We start from the raw sequence: 26,428 nt of genomic DNA on the forward strand, positions 1-26,428 counted from the left end.
GAATGTCATGGGAATTTCCTACCACAATTAATTTAGCCAGGAAAACAGAGGACCTACTGCCTGATGCCTCTGGATCTACAGATAGATACAGAGAAGATATTGGCTCAACACTCACCTTCCAATCGGTGTTGGCAACTTGATAGCATTGGAAATGACACCCTTCAAGTACTGAGCAAATGTCCAAATTAATGAAATGCCTTTAATTTGCATTGCGAATCTTGCTTTGATGGTTGTTATCAATAGTACGAATGTATCAGTGGTAACGAATTACAGCAGCAGTATTTTCTGATCCAGCAGATGGCAGTAAGTTACCTTCAATAACTGAGCAGCCCAAATGAGTATGGGCAGGGTGTAGGAGGTTTAGGCTTGAGATCCAAAGGCCTTGAATTCACACAAAATGTGCCAATAATCCAGGGTTTCCCAAACTCAAGGGGTGCACATTTTGGTTTTTGCCCTAGCACTACACAGCTGATTCAAATAATCATCAAGCTTTGATCATTTGAATCAGCTTTGTAGTGTTAGGGCAAAAAACAAAATGTGCACCGAGTTTGGGAAACACTGCTACAAATCGAGCAGCTTGAGTGCCATTACTCAGTGTTGAAGTCATTAAACCCACATTTCTGAAACGATTTACTTGCTGTGCTCTGCTCACTATACTATCAACCTAAAGTGCAACACATCCTCTTGTTTCATAAAAATAAATATGAACACAGAGCAGTTTACAAGCTACATGTAAAATATAACATCAGAATTGAACACCTTCCCTTATATATACATTGTTTTTTTAAGTGACTATGCCAAATGAGAGAAAGAGCTCTAAACCTACGTTGGAAACACTTATGACATACAGTGGGGAGAACAAGTATTTGATACACTGCCGATTTTGCAGGTTTTCCTACTTACAGTTGGGGAAAAAAGTATTTAGTCAGCCACCAATTGTGCAAGTTCTCCCACTTAAAAAGATGAGAGAGGCCTGTAATTTTCATCATAGGTACACGTCAACTATGACAGACATTTACCAAATTATTCATTTACCAAATTATGGTGGAAAATAAGTATTTGGTCAATAACAAAAGTTTCTCAATACTTTGTTATATACCCTTTGTTGGCAATGACACAGGTCAAACGTTTTCTGTAAGTCTTCACAAGGTTTTCACACACTGTTGCTGGTATTTTGGCCCATTCCTCCATGCAGATCTCCTCTAGAGCAGTGATGTTTTGGGGCTGTCGCTGGGCAACACGGACTTTCAACTCCCTCCAAAGATTTTCTATGGGGTTGAGATCTGGAGACTGGCTAGGCCACTCCAGGACCTTGAAATGCTTCTTACGAAGCCACTCCTTCGATGCCCGGGCGGTGTGTATGGGATCATTGTCATGCTGAAAGACCCAGCCACGTTTCATCTTCAATGCCCTTGCTGATGGAAGGAGGTTTTCACTCAAAATCTCACGATACATGGCCCCATTCATTCTTTCCTTTGTATGGTGTTCTTTGGATGCAACTCAGCATTCTTTGTCCTCCAAACACGACGAGTTGAGTTTTTACCAAAAAGGTCTATTTTGGTTTCATCTGACCATATGACATTCTCCCAATCCTCTTCTGGATCATCCAAATGCACTCTAGCAAACTTCAGACGGGCCTGGACATGTACTTAAGCAGGGGGACACGTCTGGCACTGCAGGATTTGAGTCCCTGGCGGCGTAGTGTGTTACTGATGGTAGGCTTTGTTACTTTGGTCCCAGCTCTCTGCAGGTCATTCACTAGGTCCCGCCGTGTGGTTCTGGGATTTTTGCTCACCGTTCTTGTGATCATTTTGACCCCACGGGGTGAGATCTTGCGTGGAGCCCCAGATCGAGGGAGATTATCAGTGGTCTTGTATGTCTTCCATTTCCTAATAATTGCTCCCACAGTTGATTTCTTCAAACCAAGCTGCTTACCTATTGCAGATTCAGTCTTCCCAGCCTGGTGCAGGTCTACAATTTTGTTTCTGGTGTCCTTTGACAGCTCTTTGGTCTTGGCCATAGTGGAGTTTGGAGTGTGACTGTTTGAGGTTGTGGACAGGTGTCTTTTATACTGATAACAAGTTCAAACAGGTGCCATTAATACAGGTAACGAGTGGAGGACAGAGGAGCCTCTTAAAGAAGAAGTTACAGGTCTGTGAGAGCCAGAAATCTTGCTTGTTTGTAGGTGACCAAATACTTATTTTCCACCATAATTTGCAAATAAATTCATTAAAAATCCTACAATGTGATTTTCTGGATTTTTTTCCCTCAATGTGTCTGTCATAGTTGACGTGTACCTATGATGAAAATTACAGGCCTGTCTCATCTTTTTAAGTGGGAGAACTTGCACAATTGGTGGCTGACTAAATACTGTTTTTCCCCACTGTACAAAGCATGTAGAGGTCTGTAATTTTGATCATAGGTACACTTCAACTGTGAGAGACGGAATCTAAAACAAAAATCCAGAAAATCACATTGTATGATTTTAAGTAATTAATTTGCTTTTTATTGCATGACATAAGTATTTGATACACCAGAAAAGCAGAACTTAATATTTGGTACAGAAACCTTTGTTTGCAATTACAGAGATCATACGTTTCCTGTAGGTCTTGACCAGGTTTGCACACACTGCAGCAGGGATTTTGGCCCACTCCTCCATACAGACCTTCTCCAGATCCTTCAGGTTTCGGGGTTGTCACTGGGCAATACAGACTTTCAGCTCCCTCCAAATATTTTCTATTGGGTTCAGGTCTGGAGACTGGCTAGGCCACTCCAGGACCTTGAGATGCTTCTTACGGAGCCACTCCTTAGTTGCCCTGGCTGTGTGTTTCGGGTCGTTGTCATGCTGGACGACCCATCTTCAATGCTCTTACTGAGGGAAGGAGGTTGTTGGCCAAGATCTTGCGATACATGGCCCCATCCATCCTCCCCTCAATACGGTGCAGTCGTCCTGTCCCCTTTGCAGAAAAGCATCCCCAAAGAATGATGTTTCCACCTCCATGCTTCACGGTTGGGATGGTGTTCTTGGGGTTGTACTCATCCTTCTTTTTCCTCCAAACACGGCGAGTGGAGTTTAGACCAAAAAGCTCTATTTTTGTCTCATCAGACCACATGACCTTCTCCCATTCCTCCTCTGGATCATCCAAATGGTCATTGGCAAACTTCAGACGGGCCTGGACATGCGCTGGCTTGAGCAGGGGGACCTTGCGTGCGCTGCAGGATTTTAATCCATGACGGCGTAGTGTTACTAATGGTTTTCTTTGAGACTGTGGTCCCAGCTCTCTTCAGGTCATTGACCAGGTCCTGCCGTGTAGTTCTGGGCTGATCCCTCACCTTCCTCATGATCATTGATGCCCCACGAGGTGAGATCTTGCATGGGGCCCCAGACCGAGGGTGATTGACCGTCATCTTGAACTTCTTCCATTTTCTAATAATTGCGCCAACAGTTGTTGCCTTCTCACCAAGCTGCTTGCCTATTGTCCTGTAGCCCATCCCAGCCTTGTGCAGGTCTACAATTGTATCCCTGATGTCCTTACACAGCTCTCTGGTCTTGGCCATTGTGGAGAGGTTGGAGTCTGTTTGATTGAGTGTGTGGACAGGTGTCTTTTATACAGGTAACGAGTTCAAACAGGTTCAGTTAATACAGGTAATGAGTGGAGAACAGGAGGGCTTCTTAAAGAAAAACTAACAGGGCTGTGAGAGCCGGAATTCTTACTGGTTGGTAGGTGATCAAATACTTATGTCATGCAATAAAATGCAAATTAATTACTTAAAAATTATACAATGTGATTTTCTGGATTTTTGTTTTAGATTCCGTCTCTCACAGTTGAAGTGTACCTATGATAAAAATGACAGACCTCTACATGCTTTGTAAGTAGGAAAACCTACAAAATCGGCAGTGTATCAAATACTTGTTCTCCCCACTGTATGTATTAATCATAACAGATAATGGCAATGCACCATTCTACACATATCTACGAGTGATATCAATGCTATGACAATACATCTTGATATGGCCTATAGTGGTGACAGACTGTACTGTTAAACAACGCTGAGAGTGAAAGACTACTGTAGATGTAGCTTCAGCCAACTCACTGTAGTTAGCCAGTACATTAGTCTAGGTTACACTGTGCTGGCATTGTTTCAAAGCTTTTATGCTCTCTATTAACCTGATTTGAAGTTTAACTGTGGTACAATCATACACCGAGTCCACTCTGATATGGAATAAGGGTTTATTAGACACATACATGAGTAAGTCACTAGTAGTGTAGTAAGTCATACATGAGTAAGTAGCACACGCAAACTACAACTGTGCTCCCTGCTAGCTGTGCTGAAGCACCAATTTGAACTGCTCTCGGACTCACATATTGCTGTTCACTGGACCTTATGATCACTCAGCTGCACAGCTGATGCCTGCTGGACTGTTCCTTTACACGGTACCCTGTCCTGTTTAGTCTTAGCCCAAACGTTATCACTATTTCCAGTTGTGTCTTAGCTCTCTCTAATAACACCTGTGACTGCTTTATGCCTCTCTCCCATGTCAATTATGCCTTGCCTATTGCTGTTTGGGTTAGTTCTTATTATACAATTTCACTGTAGAACCCCTAGTCCCTCTCAAACTGCCTCATATAGTTCCTTTGTTCCTCCCCCCATACACGCCGAGACCGGCTCAATCGATGCCTCCAATGACGCTATCTCTTTCATTGTTACCCAACGCTTAGGGTTACCTGAACTGTACTCATATCCTTCCATATCCTTTTCTGTACATAATGCCCTGAATCTTTTCTACAACGCCCGGAGAACTGCCCCCTTTATTCTATGTACCCAACGCACTAGAAGACCAGTTCTTAAAGCCTTTAGTCGTATCCTTATTCTAGTCCTCCTCTGTTCCTCTGGTGATGTAGAGGCTAACCCAGGCCCTGCAGCCCCCAGTATCACTCCTACTCCCCAGGAGCTATCATTTGTTGACTTCTGTAACCGTAAAAGTCTTGGTTTTCTGCACATAAATATCAGAAGCCTCCTTCCTAAGTTTGAGTTATTCACTGCGTTAGCACACTCCGCCAACCCTGATGTTCTAGCAGTGTCTGAATCCTGGCTTAGGAAGGCCACCAAAAATTCTGAAATTTCCATCCCCAACTATAACATTTTCCGTCTAGATAGAACTGCCAAAGGGGGTGGAGTTGCAATCTACTGTAGAGATAGCCTGCAGAGCTCCATCATACTATCCAGGTCTGTGCCCAAACAGTTTGAGCTTCTACTTCTAAAAATCCACCTTTCCAGAAATACATCTCTCACTGTTGCCGCTTGCTACAGACCCCCCTCAGCCCCCAGCTGTGCCCTGGACACCATACCTACTGCTCTCTCCTCGTCTGACCATGTGTTCTCGCATACCCCGAGAGCATCTGGTCAGAGGGGTGGTGGCTCAGGAATCCTCATCTCTCCCAAGTGGTCATTCTCAATTTTTCCCCTAACCCATCTGTCTATCTCCTCATTTGAATTCCACGCTGTCACAGTCACTAGCCCATTTAAGCTTAATATCCTTGTCATCTATCGCCCTCCAGGTTCCCTTGGAGAGTTCATCAATGAGCTTGACGCCTTGATTAGTTCCTTTCCTGAGGATGGCTCACCCTTCACAGTTTTGGGGGATTTCAACCTCCCTACGTCTACATTTGACTCATTTCTCTCTGCCTCCTTCTTTCCACTCCTCTCCTCTTTTGACCTCACCCTCTCACCGTCCCCCCTACTCACAAGGCAGGCAATACGCTTGACTTCATCTTTACTAGATGTTGCTCTTCTACTAATCTCACTGCAACTCCCCTCCATGTCTCCGACCACTACTTTGTATCCTTTTCTCTCTCGCTCTCCTCCAACACTACTCACTCTGCCCCTACACAGATGGTAACGCGCCGCCGCAACCTTCGCTCTCTCTCTCCCACTACTCTCTCCTCTTCCATCCTATCATCTCTTCCCTCTGCTCAATCCTTCTCCCTCCAATCTCCTGATTCTGCCTCCTCAACCCTCCTCTCCTCCCTTTCTGCATCCTTTGACTCCCTGTGTCCCCTATCCTCCCGGCCGGCCTCGGTCCTCCCCTCCAGCTCCGTGGCTTGATGACTCATTGCGAGCTCACAGAACAGAGCTCCGGGCAGCTGAGCGGAAATGGAAGAAAACTAAACTCCCTGCCGACCTGGCATCTTTTCACTCCCTCCTCTCTACATTTTCTTCATCTGTTTCTGCTGCTAAGGCCACTTTCTACCACTCTAAATTCCAAGCATCTGCCTCTAACCCTAGGAAGCTCTTTGCCACATTCTCCTCATTGCTGAATCCCCCCCCACCTCCTCCCTCTCTGTGGATGACTTCGTCAACCACTTTGAAAAGAAGGTTGACGACATCCGATCCTCGTTTGTTAAGTCTAATGACACTGCTGGTCCTGCTCACACTGCCCTACCCTATGCTTTGACTTCTTTCTCCCCTCTCTCTCCAGATAAAATCTTGCGACTAGTGACTGCAGGCCGCCCAACAACCTGCCCGCTTGACCCCATCCCCTCCTCTCTTCTCCAGACCATCTCCGGTGACCTTCTCCCCTACCTCACCTCGCTGATCAACTCATCCTTGACCGCTGGCCATGTCCCTTCCGTCTTCAAGAGAGCGAGAGTTGCACCCCTTCTCAAAAAACCAACACTCGATCCCACTGATGTCAACAACTACAGACCAGTATCCCTTCTTTCTTTTCTTTCCAAAACTATTGAGCGTGCCGTCTTTAGCCAACTCTCTTGCTATCTCTCTCAGAATGACCTTCTTGATCCAAACCAGTCAGGTTTCAGGACTGGTCATTCAACTGAGACTGCTCTTCTCTGTGTCACGGAGGCTCTCCCGCACTGCTAAAGCTAACTCTCTCTCCTCTGCTCTTGTCCTTCTAGACCTGTCTGCTGCCTTTGATACTGTGAACCATCAGATCCTCCTCTCCACCCTCTCCGAGCTGGGCATCTCCGGCGCGGCTCACTCCTGGTTGCGTCCTACCTGACCGGTCGCTCCTACCAAGTGGCGTGGCGAGAAGCTGTCTCCGCACCACGTGCTCTCACCACTGGTGTCCCCCAGGGCTCAGTTCTAGGCCCTCTCCTTTTCTCCCTATACACCAAGTCACTTGGCTCTGTCATATCCTCACATGGCCTCTCCTATCATTGCTACGCTGACGATACACAACTAATCTTCTCCTTTCCCCCTTCTGATAACCAGGTGGCGAATCGCATCTCTGCATGTCTGGCCGACATATCAGTATGGATGACGGATCACCACCTCAAGCTGAACCCTGGCAAGACGGAGCTGCTCTTCCTCCCGGGGAAGGACTGCCCGTTCCATGATCTCGCCATCACGGTTGACAACTCCGTTGTGTCCTCCTCCCAGAGTGCGAAGAGCCTTGGCGTGACCCTGGACAACACCCTGTCGTTCTCCGCTAACATCAAGGCGGTGACCCGATCCTGCAGGTTCATGCTCTACAACATTCGGAGTACGACCCTGCCTTACACAGGAAGCGGCACAGGTCCTAATCCAGGCACTTGTCATCTCCCGTCTGGATTACTGCAACTCGCTGTTGGCTGGGCTCCCTGCCTGTGCCATTAAACCCCTACAACTCATCCAGAATGCCGCAGCCCGTCTGGTGTTCAACCTTCCCAAGTTCTCTCACGTCACCCCCCTCCTCCGCACACTCCACTGGCTTCCAGTTGAAGCTCGCATCCGTTACAAGACCATGGTGCTTGCCTATGGAGCAGTGAGGGGAACGGCACCTCCGTACCTTCAGGCTCTGATCAGTCCCTACACCCAACCGAGGGCATTGCGTTCATCCACCTCTGGCCTGCTGGCTCCCCTTCCTCTGCGGAAGCATAGTTCCCGCTCAGCCCAGTCAAAACTGTTCGCTGCTCTGGCACCCCAATGGTGGAACAAGCTCCCTCACGACGCCAGGACAGCGGAGTCACTCACCACCTTCCGGAGACATTTGAAACCCCACCTCTTTAAGGAATACCTGGGATAGGATGAAGTAATCCGTCTAGCCCCCCCCCCAAAAAAAAAAATAATATAAAAAAAAAAAAAAAAAAAAAAATGTCATTGTAAAGTGGTTAACCCACTGGCTATAGGGTGAATGCACCAATTTGTAAGTCGCTCTGGATAAGAGCGTCTGCTAAATGACTTAAATGTAAATGTAATATGTGAATTGATTGCCCCCCATCTATCCTCAGAGTTCGTACTGCTTGGTGACCTAAATTGGGATATGTTTAACACCCCGGCCATCCTACAATCTAAACTAGATGCCCTCAATCTCACACAAATTATCAACGAACCTACCAGGTACAACCCTAAATCCGTAAACATGGGTACCCTCATAGATATCATCCTGACTAACTTACCCTCTAAATACACCTCCGCTGTCTTCAACCAGGATCTCAGCGATCACTGCCTTATTGCCTGCGTCCGTAACGGGTCCGCGGTCAAACGACCACCCCTCATCACTGTCAAACGCTCCCAAAAACACTTCAGCGAGCAGGCCTTCCTAATTGACCTGGCCCAGGTATCCTGGAAGGATATAGATCTCATTCCGTCAGTAGAGGATGCCTGGTTGTTCTTTAAAAGTAATTTCCTCTCAATCTTAAATAGACATGCCCCATTCAAAAAATACAGAACTAAGAACAGATATAGCCCCTGGTTCTCCTCAGACTTGACTGCCCTTGACCAGCACAAAAACATCCTGTGGCGTACTGCATTAGCATCAAATAGCCCCCGCGATATGCAACTTTTCAGGGAAGTTAGGAACCAATATACACAAGCAGTTAGGAAAGCAAAGGCTAACTTTTTCAAACAGAAATTTGCATCCTGTAGCACTAACTCCAAAAAGTTTTGGGACACTGTAAAGTCCATGGAAAATAAGAGCACTTCCTCCCAGCTGCCCACTGCACTGAGGCTAGGAAACACTATCACCACCGATAAAGCTACAATAATCGAGAATTTCAACAAGCATTTTGCTACGGCTGGCCATGCTTTCCACCTGGCTACCACTACCCCGGCCACCAGCTCTGCACCCTCCGCTGCAACTTGCCCATGCCCCCCCCGTTTCTCCTTCACACAAATCCAGACAGCTGATGTTCTAAAAGAGCTGCAAAATCTGGACCCCTACAAATCATCTGGGCTAGACAATCTGGACCCTTTCTTTCTAAAACTAGCCGCCGAAATTGTCGCAACCCCTATTACTAGCCTGTTCAACCTCTCTTTCGTAACGTCTGAGATCCCCAGAGATTGGAAAGCTGCCGCGGTCATCCCCCTCTTCAAAGGGGGTGACACTCTAGATCCAAACTGTTACAGACCCATATCCATCCTGCCCTGCCTTTCAAAAGTTTTTGAAAGCCAAGTCAACAAACAGATCACCGACCATTTCGAATCCCACCGTACCTTCTCCGCTATGCAATCCGGTTTCCGAGCTGGTCATGGGTGCACTTCAGCCACGCTCAAGGTCCTAAACGATATTATAACCGCGATCGATAATAGACAGTACTGTGCAGCCGTTTTCATTGACCTGGCCAAGGCTTTCGACTCTGTCAACCACCGCATTCTTATTGGCAGACTAAATAGCCTTGGTTTCTCAAATGACTGCCTCGCCTGGTTCACCAACTACTTCTCAGATAGAGTTCAATGTGTCAAATCGGAGGGCCTGTTGTCTGGACCTATGGCAGTCTATATGGGGGTGCCACAGGGTTCAATTATTGGGCCGACTCTTTTCTCTGTGTATATCAATGACGTCGCTCTTGCTGCTGGTGACTCAGATCCACCTCTACGCAGACGACACCATTTTGTATACATCTGGCCCTTCATTGGACACTGTGTTAACAAACCTCCAAACGAGCTTCAATTCCATACAACACTCCTTCAGTTGCCTCCAACTGCTCTTAAAACACTAGTAAAACTAAATGCATGCTCTTCAACCGAACGCTGCTTGCACCCGCCCACCCGACTAGAATCACTACTCTCGACGGGTCTGACCTAGAGTATGTGGACAACTACAAATATCTAGGTGTCTGGTTAGACTGTAAACTCTCCTTCCAGACTCACATTAAGAATCTCCAATGCAAAGTTAAATCTAGAATCGGTTTCCTATTTCGCAACAAAGCCTCCTTCACTCATGCTGCCAAACATGCCCTCGTAAAACTGACTATCCTACCGATCCTTGACTTCGGCGATGTCATTTACAAAATAGCCTCCAACACTCTACTCAGCAAATTGGATGTTGTCTATCACAGTGCCATCCGTTTTGTCTCCAAAGCCCCATATAATACCCACCACTGTGACCTGTACGCTCTTGTTGGCTGGTCCTCACTACATATTCGTCGCCAAACCCACTGGCTCCAGGCCATCTATAAATCACTGCTAGGCAAATCCCCGCCTTATCTTAGCTCATTGGTCACCATAGCAACACCCACCCGTAGTCTGCGCTCCAGCGAGTATATCTCACTGGTCATCCCCAAAGCCAACACCTCCTTTGGCCGCAATTCCTTCCAGTTCTCTGCTGCCAATGACTGGAACAAATTGCAAAAATCTCTGAAGCTGGAGACACTTATCTCCCTCACTAACTTTAAGCATCAGTTGTCAGAGCACCTTACCGATCACTGCACCTGTACACAGCCCATCTGAAATTAGCCCGCCCAACTACCTCATCCCTATATTGTTATTTATTTTGCTCATTTGTACCCCAGTATCTCTATTTGCACATCATCTCTTGCACATCTATCATTACAGTGTTAATACTAATTGTAATTATTTTGCACTATAGCCTATTTTATTGCCTTACCTCCATAACTTGCTAAATTTGCACACTGTATATTATATGTATTTCTGTTGTATTTTTGACTTTGTTTTGTTTTACCCCATATGTAACTCTGTGTTGTTGTTTTTATCGCACTGCTTTGCTTTATCTTGGCCAGGTCGCAGTTGTAAATGAGAACTTGTTCTCAACTGGTTTACCTGGTTAAATAAAGGTGAAATAAATAAAAATAAAAAATAAAGTATTTGTCAGAGCTAACAAGCCACAACTGAATGACGTATGTCATTTTGTTTCTAAACTCAATGAAAACAACAAACAGGGCACTGGTCGATCTACACACATCTGCAAGTGATATCACTGAGCTGTGACAATGCATCTTGTTATGGCCTATAATGGAACATATTGACTACTGCCAAACAAATGTTGTTTTCTACTGTAGCTGTAGAACTGTAGCCTATTGTGTGATTAACTTTCAGAAACATTAACACTGGAAAAAATGGTTTAGAAAAATTTAAAGGTAGAAGATCCTTCATCACTGCCAGGGCTGCCCCCAGACCGACCACGCGCTGAGTTTCTGGTGGACCTTCTCCCTGGCACTTTAGGCACTGATGAGTTCTGTGCCCACTCTCTCCCACAGGCCTGGCAACCCTGGCCTGTGGGGCCAGTCATTGGGCCATACTTTTTGCTTCTCATCAGGGTGTTGTAGAAGGAAGTAGTATAGGACCTTGAGAGCTTCTGGATAGGGCTGAGTGACTGGACTGTGAATGAGAGAGAGGGAGTATGTGGGAAATCAGTAATCAAGTAATATCAGACTTTCGCTTTATGGAACGCTGTCTGGGTCTTTGCGTGTCAAAAAATACACTTTTAATTTGACACGTCAAATAATACAATTATATTATAGAATGTTGTGTGTGCTGAATTTGCATGTGCAAGCCAAGCGCCACCACTACGATCAGTAGCACTGTCAAACCTGTACAAAAAAAGTCAGCAAACAAGCACACACCGGCCACCAACCATGTTTACAATAGAGCGTTGGTAATAATGCATTATTTGTTCGACCGAATGGGAAAACGTCTGTGTGAGCATTTGAAATAAGATCAGGATCAAACGAGCAGGATCAAAAATGTTTGCAAATATCTTTGATACAGATGTTATTAGCAAATTCTGGGGTAGCTAGCTAGCTTTAGCTTGGTAACGTTACCTAGCTAGCACCAATGCAACTAACGTTAGCCTGAAAACAATTACCAATAGAAACTGCAGTCATTTTCAATATTCTTAGCAATGATTTAGGAATCCATGTAAGTATTAGCTAGGTAGCCACTTGAAATTGAACTTAAGTACATGAAAATAACTAGCTAGCCAGCTACTTAACCATGTTGCCCAAAGCTAACGTTAAAAGCAGCCAGTAAACTTCATCTGGCTGGTGAGGCTTGACCGGACCGGGTTATGTGTTGGGAAAATAGCCACAATAGTGGAATTTGCGGTTCCACAATAGTGGAATTTGCCTTCAAAATAAAAGTACCTCTTTGAAAGTGACGCAGAAGGTTACAATTGGTGAAATCATTCAATATTTAGACTAGATAATGTTAAACAAGGTTGGAATGTGGAGCAATGAAATGGGGTATCAGTCTACTCAGTGACACCCACAGAAGACAACTGTGAAGAGTTTATTCAAATATTAGCGTTGTAGCTCTTATCGCGGGACTGCGACTGTGTGAAACCACCTCACAGTCAGCCTATTGTGCGTATTGACATTCATATTGCACTGTGCAGCCTTACCTAAGGATTGGGGATAAATTAAATGGGATGTCTGTCTACTCAGTACCAAGATCTTTTTTCCCAATGTCCTCCTCAGAGTTATCAGACTCCCAAAACATCCAGGTTGTATCGTTTTCCCTCTGGAATATTGTTCAATATACATAGTAGGGTGACTGGTACAATAAATGTGGCTCAATTCACAGTGGTTTCAGAGTCCCGTAATAAGAGCTATGACGCTACTTTTCTCTGGGTGTCACTGAGTAGACTGATACCCCATGTCATTGATCCATAATCCATTGGTAAGGTTGTACAGTGAAATGCATATGCCCTCAATGCAATTCTAAAGTCTAATACATCCAGTGTGATTTCAACAGATTTTTGTCAAATTAACAAATCATTTTATTTTGTTGAATTTATATAACAATACAACCTCGGTTATCATGGCGTAATTCCACTATTTGTATTAATAGGCCCTTTTCACGTGACGTCAGACAACTTCCGTTCTGCCGCGATGCAGGTTATGTTTACATCCGGTGTCGCTTAGGAACGCTTAGCTAGTAGCACATCATTATGGAGTTCACCCAGTCCCTTTCACATCTGCCACCAATACGACTTAACGACGTAGAACGACTTGCTGACAAGTGGTCCCTTACTTCAAGATCGAAGCTTGATAAAGGCTACAAGTTCTTCGTTGAAGGTTACCTGTTTGATTATGAAGGTACGTGTTTATCTTTATTTAGCTTAAATTAGCCCTATGCTAGCGAAGGTTATGAGCTGACGAGTTTCTGTTTTGCAGCCTCTTTTTAATATTACTGCTGTTTGTATCGACCGTAAGATAAGAGTCAGTAATGTATTAATGGCTAATGCCGCGCCCTTTCTTAATTGTGTTATATACTGTATATCTATGTATTGAAATACAAATTTTGAAAAGGATTGCGATGTTGTAAATGCTCTTACCAAAATCAAAAAGGATTGGAAGCAGTTGCTTGCAAACATATATTTAATAGTTCCATCAGTGCCATGACACATAAGCACATAACATGGTTAATAGTTGGATATTTTTACAATATATCACATTAGGTTCATTAATAGCTATGAAAAAGTTATTACCCTTAACAAAAACATACAGTATAACATTAGATCAATTAAATTACCAACAAAGTTAATTCATATTTACATTTTTTTGTACATACAATACAGTAATATAAAAGTACTTCTATTTACAGCCCATCTAGCTTACTCAGGAAATATACAACTTCCAGTTGACAAAAACATCAGACTGGTTTGTCTCCTTTAATGTCAAGAGGTCCCTGATAGTTCGACATGAGGCAGCAGATGGCCCACAGCTGATTCACTGAACCCACTGTGGAAAGAGGAACAAGCCCATCCCAGATATGGTACTCCTTCACCCTCCGTATGGCCCTCTCGACTAAAATCCTCAGCCGGGCGATGGCCTGGGTCTTAAGAGTGTCCTCCCTGCTGAGCTGAGGAGATTTTTTCAGTGGAGGGATGACGAGTGTTGCCCCCACTTCTGACAACATCCTCTCGATCAGGAAACCCTTGTCCGCCATTAATTCATCTCCGGGCTGAAGTAAATGCAAGATCTGACATTTCCGTGTTATTTCCATGTCGGAGATGGAGCCTGTGTAGAGCTTTGATACAAATGTGATAACACCACATGGAGCTACACCAATCAGCCCTTTAAAGGTGGTGTGATTTTTGTAGCTCGAAAAGGTTTCTGACTGTAGTGAGAGGGAGGATGGTGTTTCACAGCGGATCTCGGTGCAGTCTACTATAACTCTCACCTGAGGGCAGTAGAGCTTGAACTTATCAGGCATTGTGGCCTGCACCTGCTCTCTTGTCATCCACACCGGCAGTGAGCCAAGAACCTGGTAAAGGTAGCTAGTCCATGTTAAAATGATGCGGCTAACTGTGGACAGGCTGACCTCAAAGATGGTAGACAAGGTTTTCTCCTGAAGCCCAGCTGCAACACGACACAGAAACATAAATAGTTCATCAATAAGTGGAAGTTTTCGGTGAGGGCTAGGTGTCACATGTGCCGTTTGCTGTGCCTTAGACCAGTATACAAGCCGTGAAGCAGAGGGATAAACAGAATCCCAAAACACAGTGAAGACCTCCTTTGAGCTGAATCGTGTGTAGTAGCGATAGTCCTCATCTGTGACACAAAAATTAAAAAGGAGTGGATGCTGCTTCTTAACTGTCAGGTGCTGGATCTCAATTTCTAGGGACAACACTTGCAGCTCCAACTCTCGAATTCTTTGAGTAGCACTGTCCAGTTTACCTTAAGGGGAAGAAAAAGCATACATGTTGGTAGGTTAGTTATTACTCATCTATCCCATCCCATTTTCAATAAATAAAACTGAAGAAGCTTCTAAGATGGATGAGGTTTAAAACGCCAAGTCTTTTCACAGAGAGACCAGTTACTCCAAATCGTAGTATAAAATAGTATTTTTACTTAACTGCCATATACTTTTACTTTTTTTCCAAAAAGATACATGGTTACTCTTATTTGTAATACTAACCAGGAGAAGGACGGCAGGCATAGTCGTGATCGTTTGTCACTGCAGGCAAAGCACCCTCTGTGCTGTCAGGCATCTCATGATCAGAATCATCCAGGACAGCAACACCAAGACGCTTTCTTGCTCGCTGGTAAACTGACTCCCGAGCTTGTGAGCCGCCTCCTATATGTGTGAAATTAACCATATGCTTGTCATGATACATTTTGGTAATCACTTTTCAGTCCCTAAAATGACAAAATGTAGCAGCTATATTGCATCAGGATTAAATTATTAAACATTTTGTACAAGTAATATATTATTGGATTACAGTAGTATTACGTTTAACGCTGTCTACCTATCCTTACCCCAATCATTCCAGTGGAATCTAGACGGCACTGATCCCTGTTTAATACGGATCCGTCCACTGGCCGATGTGTATCTATCCTCAGGGGGGAAAGTGCTGACTGCAAACAAAGGTGCTCCCACGAAGAATCTTAAAACTTGGTCCCTCATCTCTCCTGATCGCCCTCACCCAACGGGCACGTATTTCTCCATCAACAGGGAAATCGTGAAAACTCAGATACGGGAATTTCTGTTTGTTGTTTGAACAAAATGGTACACTGCAATAGCATCTTCTCGAAGATTGTGCCATGCTTCGGTGTTGGATGGGATACTGTTGCGATACAGACACCGAGAGAAAAGAAACAGCTAAATTAACATTCAGCTTTGACCAGGAATCAATATTTATCTAGCTATCATGCACAACAGTATTTGAATAGGTGAGTTACTATACATTCATGAATAAACTAACTGCCTAACAAAGGGTTAGATAGCTAGCTAAGTAAACTTGTTACATTACAGCCAGGCAGCAATGTAACGCTACCTTTAACGTTATCGGTATCTGGTACTAAGTTGTTGTTAGCTAACGTTAGCCCACTTTTAAGTAACTAAGGCAGTGAACAATTATGAATTAACAATAACGTTAGCAAGTTACAAACCATTGCATATACGTAAACATTATTACTCTTAACTTTACTAATTTAACTTAAACGTACCTTTTGGAATTTCTTCAAGTAGCTAGCTTGCTAGTTAGTGGTCAACAGTTGTATTTTCGTTGAGAAGTCTCAGGTTACGGGCGAACGGAAGTGAAGTTAACCTGCTACGCGGAAAGGCGGAAGTTAGATGACGTCATCGTGAAAAGGGCCTATTTGCGTCACTGTCAATGACATCATTTTATTTTGAAGGCTAACCGCAAATTCCACTATTGTGGCTAATCCTTATTGTGGCTAGCTTCACATAGATGGGTCCGGCCAGTGGCGGTTCTAGACACATTTTACTAGGGGGGCCAAGGAGGGGCCAGTGTTTAATCAGGGGGGCACACATAAAAAAACTGGCAACACATGATATTCAAAGATTATAAACTTTATTTTACTTTAAAATCATATGACATTTATTATAACACGTATTTTGTACAAGAGTGCAGATGCAAGAGAGATAGTGCCATAAAAATGAAAAAATAAAAAAATAAAAATAAAATAAAAAGTACAGGGTACAAATACAGGGTTCATATTCAATGTGAACAAAACTCCAGGATACAACAAAGGGTACAACAATGTGCCATTTCCTATTTATGGAAGCCCCACTACTGTGGACAGTTGATTCCACATTTTGTTTTAAGAAAGAAAACTTTCTGAGTGATTTATAAACAAAACACACTACCCTGTATCCATTTAGGTAAAATAAACCAAATCAGAAAAGAAATTCAATTCAAAGAGGCTTTACTAGCATGACCATATTGACATACAGTATTGCTAAAGCACATAAACAGGGAAACGTGTTACACATTAACATCCAGTAGTCCAATAGGATGCAGACAATAAACATTAAGTTAACATTCGTTTAAAAGCAACAATCATGTCAACACAATGTAGCAATATGAACAACACTGATGGATATCAGCAACAACATGAAAACAAGAATATTACAGGTGTCTGTGTGTGTGTGTGTGTGTGTCTGTGTCTTTGTGTACTTCACTGTCAGTTGATGAGCAGGTGTACAAAAAAGGCTTTACAACATATATGGGCAAGTCCATTTAGGACAGCACATTTCCACCATAGTTCACATTAGGAAAAAATGACAGCATGAATGCTCACTAAACAAACATATACTACATATACCTTTTTATACACATTTTTTTTCAGTAATTTTTTAAGAGTGAAAGGGAAGTAAGCAATCGCTCATCATAGGATCATACATATTTCAGTTACAATATTAGTTACAATATTAGTGTTAGTTAGATCATCATGTCAAAGCTGGACCTGCAAAGTCTGAACGACACAAGTGTGCAATGATTGGAGTGATTTTGTTTCTTTTTTTCTTGCTTTGCTTGTTTTCAAAAGGAAAAATCATAGTTGGTAAAAAATAAAATAAACTTTCGTTGAAAGGTATCACACTGTATAATTTACAAATATCTAAAGAGGTTTAGTGGATGCCATAAAACATCTGTGGAGCTTGAAGATTTGTAGTACATACATGTTTGGCAGAGATAATTCAAAAGAATAAAATCATAAACTCTATCTAACTTTTTTGTTTGCTGGGGCAAAAAAATGACTTTATGTCCCTTCCTCGTTTCATGATAACTATTAGAAGAAGAAAAAACGTAGGGGCATGCATTACATTTTGTTACCTAACCATCCCTCCCTACTTAACACTGGCAGATAACCTGTTGATTACTTTACTAAAAATGTATTTGTTATCGCGATGCAACAGCCAAGACGGATGAAGTTACGTGGTTAACATCACAACATTGTGTAGACCTAGCAAGGATAGCCTACTAACATTTGGATATTTGCTTCTGCTTCGATGAGTTTGCTTAGATATGATTACATTTCTAAACAAATCGAGACCAGACATTTAAAAACTTGATTTGATTTATGTGTGAGGAACAAAAGGAACATGTAGGCTATGTGCAAGAACAACAAGTCACTTATGATATTAAATCGTTTTGCTTACCTTCGACCTTCGGGTGCGCCACTCTAATTTACCCGTGTAGAACGTTGCCGTGTAGAGCGTTGCATTAGTTCCGCTTTTGGCGCTCGCGTGTAAAATAGTTATAAATTCATAATTTTTTATTTGGTCAGCACGGGGGGCCACAGGGGTGGCCAGGGACATTTCCAGGCCTCCCCCGGCCTCCGTGTAAAACCGCCACTGGGTCCGGCCATCATTAATCAAACAGTTTTATAAATTAGGGGTATTTTAGATGATGACACCTAGCTAGATAGTTAGCTAGCTAACTATAGCTACTGAAACAGATTGTCATTTAGCTATGTTTTTGGGGAAGAACATTGTTTGCATCAATCAGCTAACGTTAGCTAGCTTTTTTTATGACCAGCACTGTCCAGAGCTTGGGGAAGTGCCCGAGACAAAACTTTACCAGCGTCATAGCATACGTATCGATGAGTCGTTGTGACAAATGAAATACGAGTGATGGTGTAATCAATGTGTAATAACTGCGTAAAATAGTCAAATAGTGTTATTTGACGTGTATCTTTTTTGACACGCAAAGACCCAAACGGCGTTCCATATCTCTGTATCATTGATCATCAGCCCCCCTGAAAGGTGGTTGGTATACATTCAGAAAAGCAGGCCAATGGTCGTAGCAATTCATGTAGTAGTCTCACCATTATGCCTTTTCTACATCTGCCTTTCAGTTAGCAGGAAAGGAGGTTTGTGAATTATAGCCACACCAATAAAAAGGATGATTTTAACTTACTGTATTGGCTGATGTAACTGGATGAAGATCTGCTCAGATGTCATAGTGTGTCCTTCTCCTGCGGGCACATTCTGAACTCACACACACAAACACACAATATCAGCATTGACTGTAGCTTAACTGGACATTGTTGTATTGAGTGTGTAAGAAATTGCTATGTAAAGGGCCAGATATGTAACCATGTACAGTAACTGCAGTTAATTGTTAGCCTACTCAGTCAATAAGCACCAGCCAGACAGAAGATCTAGCTAAGTTAGCTACAGAAAGTAATGTACAAATCTCACCTTTCTGCAGCAGCTACCTCGCTTTGGCCGGGCCGCTTCATCTTGTAGCAGCAGGTTGAGGGACTAACGTTAACTTATTTCCACTAGCTAGCTACAACTACCTAGCATGAGGGAGTAACTTACTTCCACTAGCTAGCATGACTATAGCCATAGCCAGGTAGGGCTAGCTACTGTAGCTAGCAAGCCTGCTAGCTAGTCAGCACTAACACAGATAGAACAATGAGGTTTAGTTATAAAGATCTTTGGCAGTAACGTTAGCCGGCTAATGCTAGCTAGCCAGGTAGTGCAAGTCAACTTTGTTCAGTTGTTGTTGAGTTCGTTCTATTGGCATGCTAATAGATAAGTTAGGCATCTTAGCTAAAATTACTATTTTTAGTAATGTCTGATCCTTTCTCTGTGCTGCCGACACTGCAGCTCAACCCAGACTGTAAACACAACTGCTATGCATCTTTAATATTATATTACGGGGCGTGTACTTCCAGTTATGAACAAAAAATATGTAATAATAATTGGATACATTATCAGTCCTCATATTTTTGACCTATCTGAGGTTGTTTTAAGCGATTACACTTAATGCAGTAAAAACATGTATCCACCTGATGGCACTAAAGCTCTTACTGTGTAGCAAAGAAGGTGCAACGTTCCATTGGTGATTTTGTAATTGACTGTCAGTAAACATTGTGACTACAGTAAACACCCAGGGTCACACTCCACACGCCACACTCCACTTAGAGAGTTGGTGCTGAAAACTTGGACAGTGAATTTTCTCATAAATTCCTCATGAGAACCCAATTATTACTAGCCACAGTAGTGAAATGTACTATCCCTGGACTTTCAGAGAGATACATAGAATGTGAGTGTAGCAAAGCTAAGAGCGGGTCACACTCTTTAGCCTTGCTAACTCTGTCAGATCAGCTCACCCAGAAACAGAACCTAAAGAGGAATCTGATAAACCCTAATCTTATTTCACAATAACCACTTTGGGGTGGTTTCCCTGTGATCAATCTCAAAGTGAAAATCCTGCTTGATATATAGGATGTTGGAAATTATTCCAATATAGATTTGAATGAGTAATTGGCAGATGTGGTAATAACACCTGTAGGTAGACATAGTGCCTGCTTACACATATTTAAAGAGAGTTGAATGTTGACCCACCTGGATAAAAACACATGGAATGGACACTGTGTCAAAGTCATATTTCAACGTACCTCATGTAGAACATCAATGACATTTTTCTTTGTATCTGCAAAAAGTGTTCAACCCTGTTGCTCTGAGGTTTAAGGTTTGGGACGAGATATAAAAAGCGGGGAAAATACGTTGATTTTGTACTTTAGAAACAGGTGCGGTCTTCAAGTATCAATTTTAAGAAAAATTTTAAGAAAAAGTTAGACATGGTAGCACAGCGTAATGGTAAATTGAGCAATCTACAGCGGCCTTGTTGAAGATTTCTCATTCAAGACGCTAACCATAATCAACACTGCTTACCTTTAATAATTTGTTGTGATTGTTATCAGGGGTCCTACCATGGGATTGGAGAAGAAGGGATCTAAAACTAGATAGGGTGTTAATAACTTTTCAGAAAATAATCTACATTACAGTGCTCTTATTACTGTGTAAATACAGTGTAACAAGTAGCCTATTGTAATTACTCATTGTTACACTGTACTGACCCTGTATTTAGGCTTAGGGTAAAGGTTATCATCAGTGTTAGGGCTAGGTTTAGGTTTACTGCTGTAAGTATTACGATACTTGTTACACTGTACTTACAGCAGTAATTACACAGTAATAAGGGCACTGTAATGTAAAGTTTTGCCTTATCTTGCAAAATGTTTAACACCGCAAATGAAGATAATTGACCATAAGGCTGACCCAACAGCTTAGTGTTTTGAAGCGCCTAGATTGTTTAACAAAATCCTTGAGCTTTTCTGACCCATAGTAGATAATAATAATAATAATAATAATAATAATAATAATAATAATTCAAATAGTTACTTCACATTTTTTAAATTGTATTTGCAAGATGTCATCAGCATACTAAGATTTTATTTCAGATGACTTCAGGTTTCAATCAATACACATTCAACAGGGAAAACTTTTTGATTACTTTTACAATTGTTTTTGTTGTTATTGTTTATTGTTCAGTATATTCAACTCATGTCAGTTAAACTCAATACAATATCAATATACAATTCATTGCATCCCTTCAATAGTCATTTTGTTTTCCACAAGTTGATTGAAAGAAGTGCTTATACAATTCAATCAAACATTGAGCTGAATATAATTTTCCTGGGACTGTCTGGGAGTGGTCTGAGCGGGGAGGGGAAACTGAAAACTAGCTGTCATTGGCAGAGAAGTTTGAAACTCCCTTTCTTATTGGTCTATTAATTAATTTATGTCGCCAGGCAGGCCAAAACTTCATCCCACCCAAACAGGCGGAAATTTCAGGCAGTCTTTTCAAACAGTTCTTACACTAAAAGGGTATTATCATTTTTTACAAATTCTTAAATGGCGAGGGGCAAGTGCGGTGCTAAATAACTCAAAGTGGACTATACGTTGTAACTATACCTTTGGTTGTACGTTTAGCCTCTTCAGAATCATACCGACTGCTTCTTTATTGCGAGGACAGTCCAGAAGTCCTCTGTGATTAAATAGACAGTCCACTGTGAGTATTACCTCACCCCTGGTCACTAGTCTGCTGCTGTCAGGTATAGTGGAGTCTGGGTTGAATGTGTCATGCAGCACCACCAGAACGACAGGTTTACCAGCTGTCAAGAGAGTGAGGGATGAACAAAGTTAGTTTAAGAACTCTAACAAATAATGCATGTATTCAGGTAATTAGCCTCTTGATACATACCTAGGTATTCTGAGACCACCTCCAGTTGTATATCAAGATCAAGAGGTCCAAGGTGACTGACGATAGGACAGATCATCATGATGACATCACTCTCCGCTACTGACACTTCAGTACAGTTTCCTCGGACAATGAGTTGTCTTATCAAGTCCTTATCAGAATTGAAAGTATCACCTACGACACAGGTGCATAATTTCCCCATCCTTGGCTCACCTGCAAGAGGATATCTCTGTTTCGTTAAAAATGAAACCTTTGTTATTGTGCAATTCATCATATTAATTTTATTTAGAGCAGCATTTACCGTCTGTGAATTCCTGCTGCAACAGAGAGAGAGAAGTTAAGAAATTAATTATTAGTATAGTATTCGATTCTACATTGTGCTGAACATGGATTTCTAAACCGATATTTAACTAGGCAAGTCAGTTAAAGATCCAATGCAGCATTTGTTTTTTATCTCAATATCAAATAATTTCTGGGTAACAATTAAGTACCTTATTGTGATTGTTTTCAATTAAAATGGTCAAAAATAAACAAAAATAGCTTCTTAGCAAAGAGCTATTTCTCAAGCAAGAATTTTGCTAGGACTGTCTGGGAGTGGTCTGAGTGGGGAGGTGAAAACTGAAAACTAACTGTTATAGGCAGAGAGGTTTGGTACTCTCATTCTTATTGGTCTATTAACTACTTTACCACCTGGTGATGTCACCAGGCAAGCCAAAACTCCATCCCACCAAAACAGGCGGAAATTTCAGGCTGCCTTTTCAAACAGCTCTTACACTAAAAGGGCATTATCATAATTTTCACAAATTCTTAAATGGCGAGGGGCAAGTGCGGTGCTAAATAACTCAAAGTGGACTATACGTTGTAACTATACCTTTGGTTGTACGTTTAGCCTCTTCAGAATCATACCGACTGCTTCTTTATTGCGAGGACAGTCCAGAAGTCCTCTGTGATTAAATAGACAGTCCACTGTGAGTATTACCTCACCCCTGGTCACTAGTCTGCTGCTGTCAGGTATAGTGGAGTCTGGGTTGAAAGTGTCATGCAGCACCACCAGAACGACAGGTTTACCAGCTGTCAAGAGAGTGAGGGATGAACAAAGTTAGTTTAAGAACTCTAACAAATAAAGCATGTATTCAGGTAATTAGCCTCTTGATACATACCTAGGTATTCTGAGACCACCTCCAGTTGTATATCAAGATCAAGAGGTCCAAGGTGACTGACGATAGGACAGATCATCATGATGACATCACTCTCCGCTACTGACACTTCAGTACAGTTTCCTCGGACAATGAGTTGTCTTATCAAGTCCTTATCAGAATTGAAAGTATCACCTACGACACAGGTGCATAATTTCCCCATCCTTGGCTCACCTGCAAGAGGATATCTCTGTTTCGTTAAAAATGAAACCTTTGTTATTGTGCAATTCATCATATTAATTTTATTTAGAGCAGTATTTACCTTCTGTGAATTCCTGCTGCAACAGAGAGAGAGAAGTTAAGAAATTAATTATTAGTATAGTATTCGATTCTACATTGTGCTGAACATGGATTTCTAAACCGATATTTAACTAGGCAAGTCAGTTAAAGGTCCAATGCAGCAGTTGTTTTTTTATCTCAATATCAAATAATTTCTGGGTAACAATTAAGTACCTTATTGTGATTGTTTTCAATTAAAATGGTCAAAAATAAACAAAAATAGCTTCTTAGCAAAGAGCTATTTCTCAAGCAAGAATTTTGCTAGGACTGTCTGGGAGTGGTCTGAGTGGGGAGGTGAAAACTGAAAACTAACTGTTATAGGCAGAGAGGTTTGGTACTCTCATTCTTATTGGTCTATTAACTACTTTACCACCTGGTGATGTCACCAGGCAAGCCAAAACTCCATCCCACCAAAACAGGCGGAAATTTCAGGCTGCCTTTTCAAACAGCTCTTACACTAAAAGGGCATTATCATAATTTTCGCAAATTCTTAAATGGCGAAGGGCAAGTGCGGTGCTAAATAACTCAAAGTGGACTATACGTTGTAACTATACCTTTGGTTGTACGTTTAGCCTCTTCAGAATCATACCGACTGCTTCTTTATTGCGAGGACAGTCCAGAAGTCCTCTGTGATTAAATAGACAGTCCACTGTGAGTATTACCTCACCCCTGGTCACTAGTCTGCTGCTGTCAGGTATAGTGGAGTCTGGGTTGAAAGTGTCATGCAGCACCACCAGAACGACAGGTTTACCAGCTGTCAAGAGAGTGAGGGATGAACAAAGTTAGTTTAAGAACTCTAACAAATAAAGCATGTATTCAGGTAATTAGCCTCTTGATACATACCTAGGTATTCTGAGACCACCTCCAGTTGTATATCAAGATCAAGAGGTCCAAGGTGACTGACGATAGGACAGATCATCATGATGACATCACTCTCCGCTACTGACACTTCAGTACAGTTTCCTCGGACAATGAGTTGTCTTATCAAGTCCTTATCAGAATTGAAAGTATCACCTATGACACAGGTGCATAATTTCCCCATCCTTGACTTACCTGCAAGAGGATATCTGTTTTATTAAACAATTATTTTTTACTTCATGACCTTGCTTTTTGGCGCTGACAGAGTTGACTATATGTGAAGGTGTGTCCTGTTGGGCTCCATTTTTACAGGAAACTATGTTATTTAACAGTTTGAGACTCAACAACAATCCCATGTCTGCTCCAAATCTATAAGCCTATGACATAGATCTACTGACTAAACTGTGGTTTGTATATACGACATTAATACAAGAAAAGCAACCAATAACTCCTGAGAAAGTAACGTGTTGACTTACTATGAACACTGGACTCTGCCATTTTGCCTGCATAAAAAAAGTTGGAAACCATAACTACACACATCATTAAGCTACTTTTCTATTAATCATATTCTCTATTTCTCTCAAGTGCAAAAACACATACTGTGTATATCCTGTGTATCTCTCTCTTCAGTACTCTTTGTTTTATGATATAAATGTTTGTTTATTTTGGGAAAGTTAAAGTGTCAGATATACCGTCTTACCTTACTCGTCAAAACTGCCACTTCAGATAAAAAAATATCAGATAAATTAATATCAATAGCAATGCGTAATAGTCATTAAAAACACACAAACTTCTCTCCAGATGTGCCGTATGACTATACAGAAAATATGTTTTTCACTTTCATTTCACAAAACCTCAGGGCTTAACTCCGCCCCTTCTTTCTCTCTTAGAAGGGGACTGTACATGACGTGTTTGCACTCAACATTTTTTATTATGTCTTCAAAATAAAAGTACCACCCTTTCCCTACTTGGAGTAAACTAGCGACCAACAATGCTTAGGCCTCTACTTCCAGCTTATACCTACTATCTACATTTTATGGACACAGTCAATTTTACAATAATTATATTTTGTTTGTTTTTTCTCCTGAACTTCCTCTACTCTCAACCTCTCCGATCATTTTCATGATGTCCATCCGGTTCGCTTTTATATGCCATATCCATAACTGTCACGCCCTGGCTCTGGGGAGGCTTGTATGTTGAGCCAGGGTGTGAGTGTTCTTTGTGTTTCTAGTTCATGTATGTCTATGTTGGCCAGAGTGGTTCTCAATCAGAGGCAACGAGTGTCAGCTGTTGCTGGTTGTCTCTGATTGGGAACCATATTTAGACAGGCTGTGTTCCCACAGTGTTTGTGGGATCTTGTTCCTATTAGGTTTGTGTTTAAACCGAGGACGTCACGTTATCGTTTTGTTCGTGTGATTACTCATATAATAAAAATATGTTCACCTTCCACGCTGCGCCTTGGTCCTCTGTTCCCGACGATCGTGACAGAAGATCCCACCAAAACTGGACCAAGCAGCGTGTCCAGGGGCCATCGCCAGGGGATCTCAGCGGATCTCCTGTGCCACCTCGACTGGGTCAAGCTGTGTAGGAGGAGAGAGGCTGGAGTTGGAAGCAGAAGAGCGAAGTTGGGCGAGAACTATGGAGGCCTGGTCCACGAGGAGGAGAGACACCCAGAAATTTTTTTAGGGGGGCTCACGCCGTGGGACGACGGGCAGCAGGAGGCCGCGATGGAGCGGTTAGTAGAGGAGGCCGCCAGGTTACGGGGGCCACTGGTCACAAAAGGGGAGGAAAGTGTAGAGGCACGGCGAGAGGTACTGGGGTGTGTTACCAGTCCAGTCCGGCCCGTTCCTGATCCCCGCGTAGGGGCCAGTGGTGTGTGTCCCTAGTACGGTCCGGCCTGTTCCTGTCCCTCGCACCGAGCCTGTGGTGCGCGTTGCCAGCCCGGTTCGGCCCGTCCCTGCTCCCCGCACCAAGGCAATGGTGCGCGTCGTCAGCCCGGTCCGGCCTGTTCCTGCTCCCCAAACCAAGCCAATGGTGCGCGTCGCCAGCCCGGCCCGGCCTGTTCCTGCTCCCCGCACCAAGCCAATGGTGCGCGTCGCCAGCCCGGCCC

General features: G+C 42.7%; 1 protein-coding gene and 2 long non-coding RNA genes across 6 annotated transcripts; all 3 read right to left on the bottom strand.

The window, feature by feature from the left end:
• Positions 1 to 11,046: 11,046 nt before the first annotated feature.
• On the bottom strand, positions 11,047 to 21,056 carry LOC121567153. Of its 2 annotated transcripts, none has more exons than XR_006001059.1 (3): positions 20,620 to 21,056; positions 18,851 to 20,289; positions 11,047 to 11,559 (listed from the first exon to the last, which is right to left on the bottom strand). It is a non-coding gene; the product is annotated as an uncharacterized LOC121567153 (long non-coding RNA). The 2 variants fall into 2 exon arrangements; XR_006001060.1 differs by having other exon boundaries at positions 18,851 to 18,921; positions 19,135 to 21,056.
• Positions 14,820 to 15,454, bottom strand: LOC123489635. The gene is made up of 3 exons (XR_006660580.1): positions 15,444 to 15,454; positions 15,103 to 15,261; positions 14,820 to 14,861 (listed from the first exon to the last, which is right to left on the bottom strand). It is a non-coding gene; the product is annotated as an uncharacterized LOC123489635 (long non-coding RNA).
• A 104-nt stretch (positions 21,057 to 21,160) lies between the features above and the next one.
• LOC121567133 lies at positions 21,161 to 25,184 on the bottom strand. Of its 3 annotated transcripts, none has more exons than XM_041877086.1 (10): positions 25,019 to 25,184; positions 24,795 to 24,821; positions 24,304 to 24,513; positions 24,015 to 24,214; positions 23,444 to 23,456; positions 23,146 to 23,355; positions 22,857 to 23,056; positions 22,287 to 22,302; positions 21,989 to 22,198; positions 21,161 to 21,899 (listed from the first exon to the last, which is right to left on the bottom strand). In XM_041877086.1, exons 2-10 carry the CDS (start codon positions 24,814 to 24,816, stop codon positions 21,694 to 21,696), a joined length of 1,287 nt encoding a protein of 428 aa, XP_041733020.1. In that variant the 5' UTR covers positions 24,817 to 24,821; positions 25,019 to 25,184; the 3' UTR covers positions 21,161 to 21,693. The 3 variants fall into 3 exon arrangements, with proteins under 3 accessions (XP_041733020.1, XP_041733015.1, XP_041733009.1); XM_041877081.1 differs by having other exon boundaries at positions 22,287 to 22,299; positions 23,444 to 23,459; XM_041877075.1 differs by having other exon boundaries at positions 23,444 to 23,459.
• Positions 25,185 to 26,428: the final 1,244 nt, after the last annotated feature.

The sequence above is a fragment of the Coregonus clupeaformis genome, chromosome 1, assembly GCF_020615455.1.
Source record: "Coregonus clupeaformis isolate EN_2021a chromosome 1, ASM2061545v1, whole genome shotgun sequence".
Taxonomy (NCBI): Eukaryota; Metazoa; Chordata; class Actinopteri; order Salmoniformes; family Salmonidae; genus Coregonus; species Coregonus clupeaformis.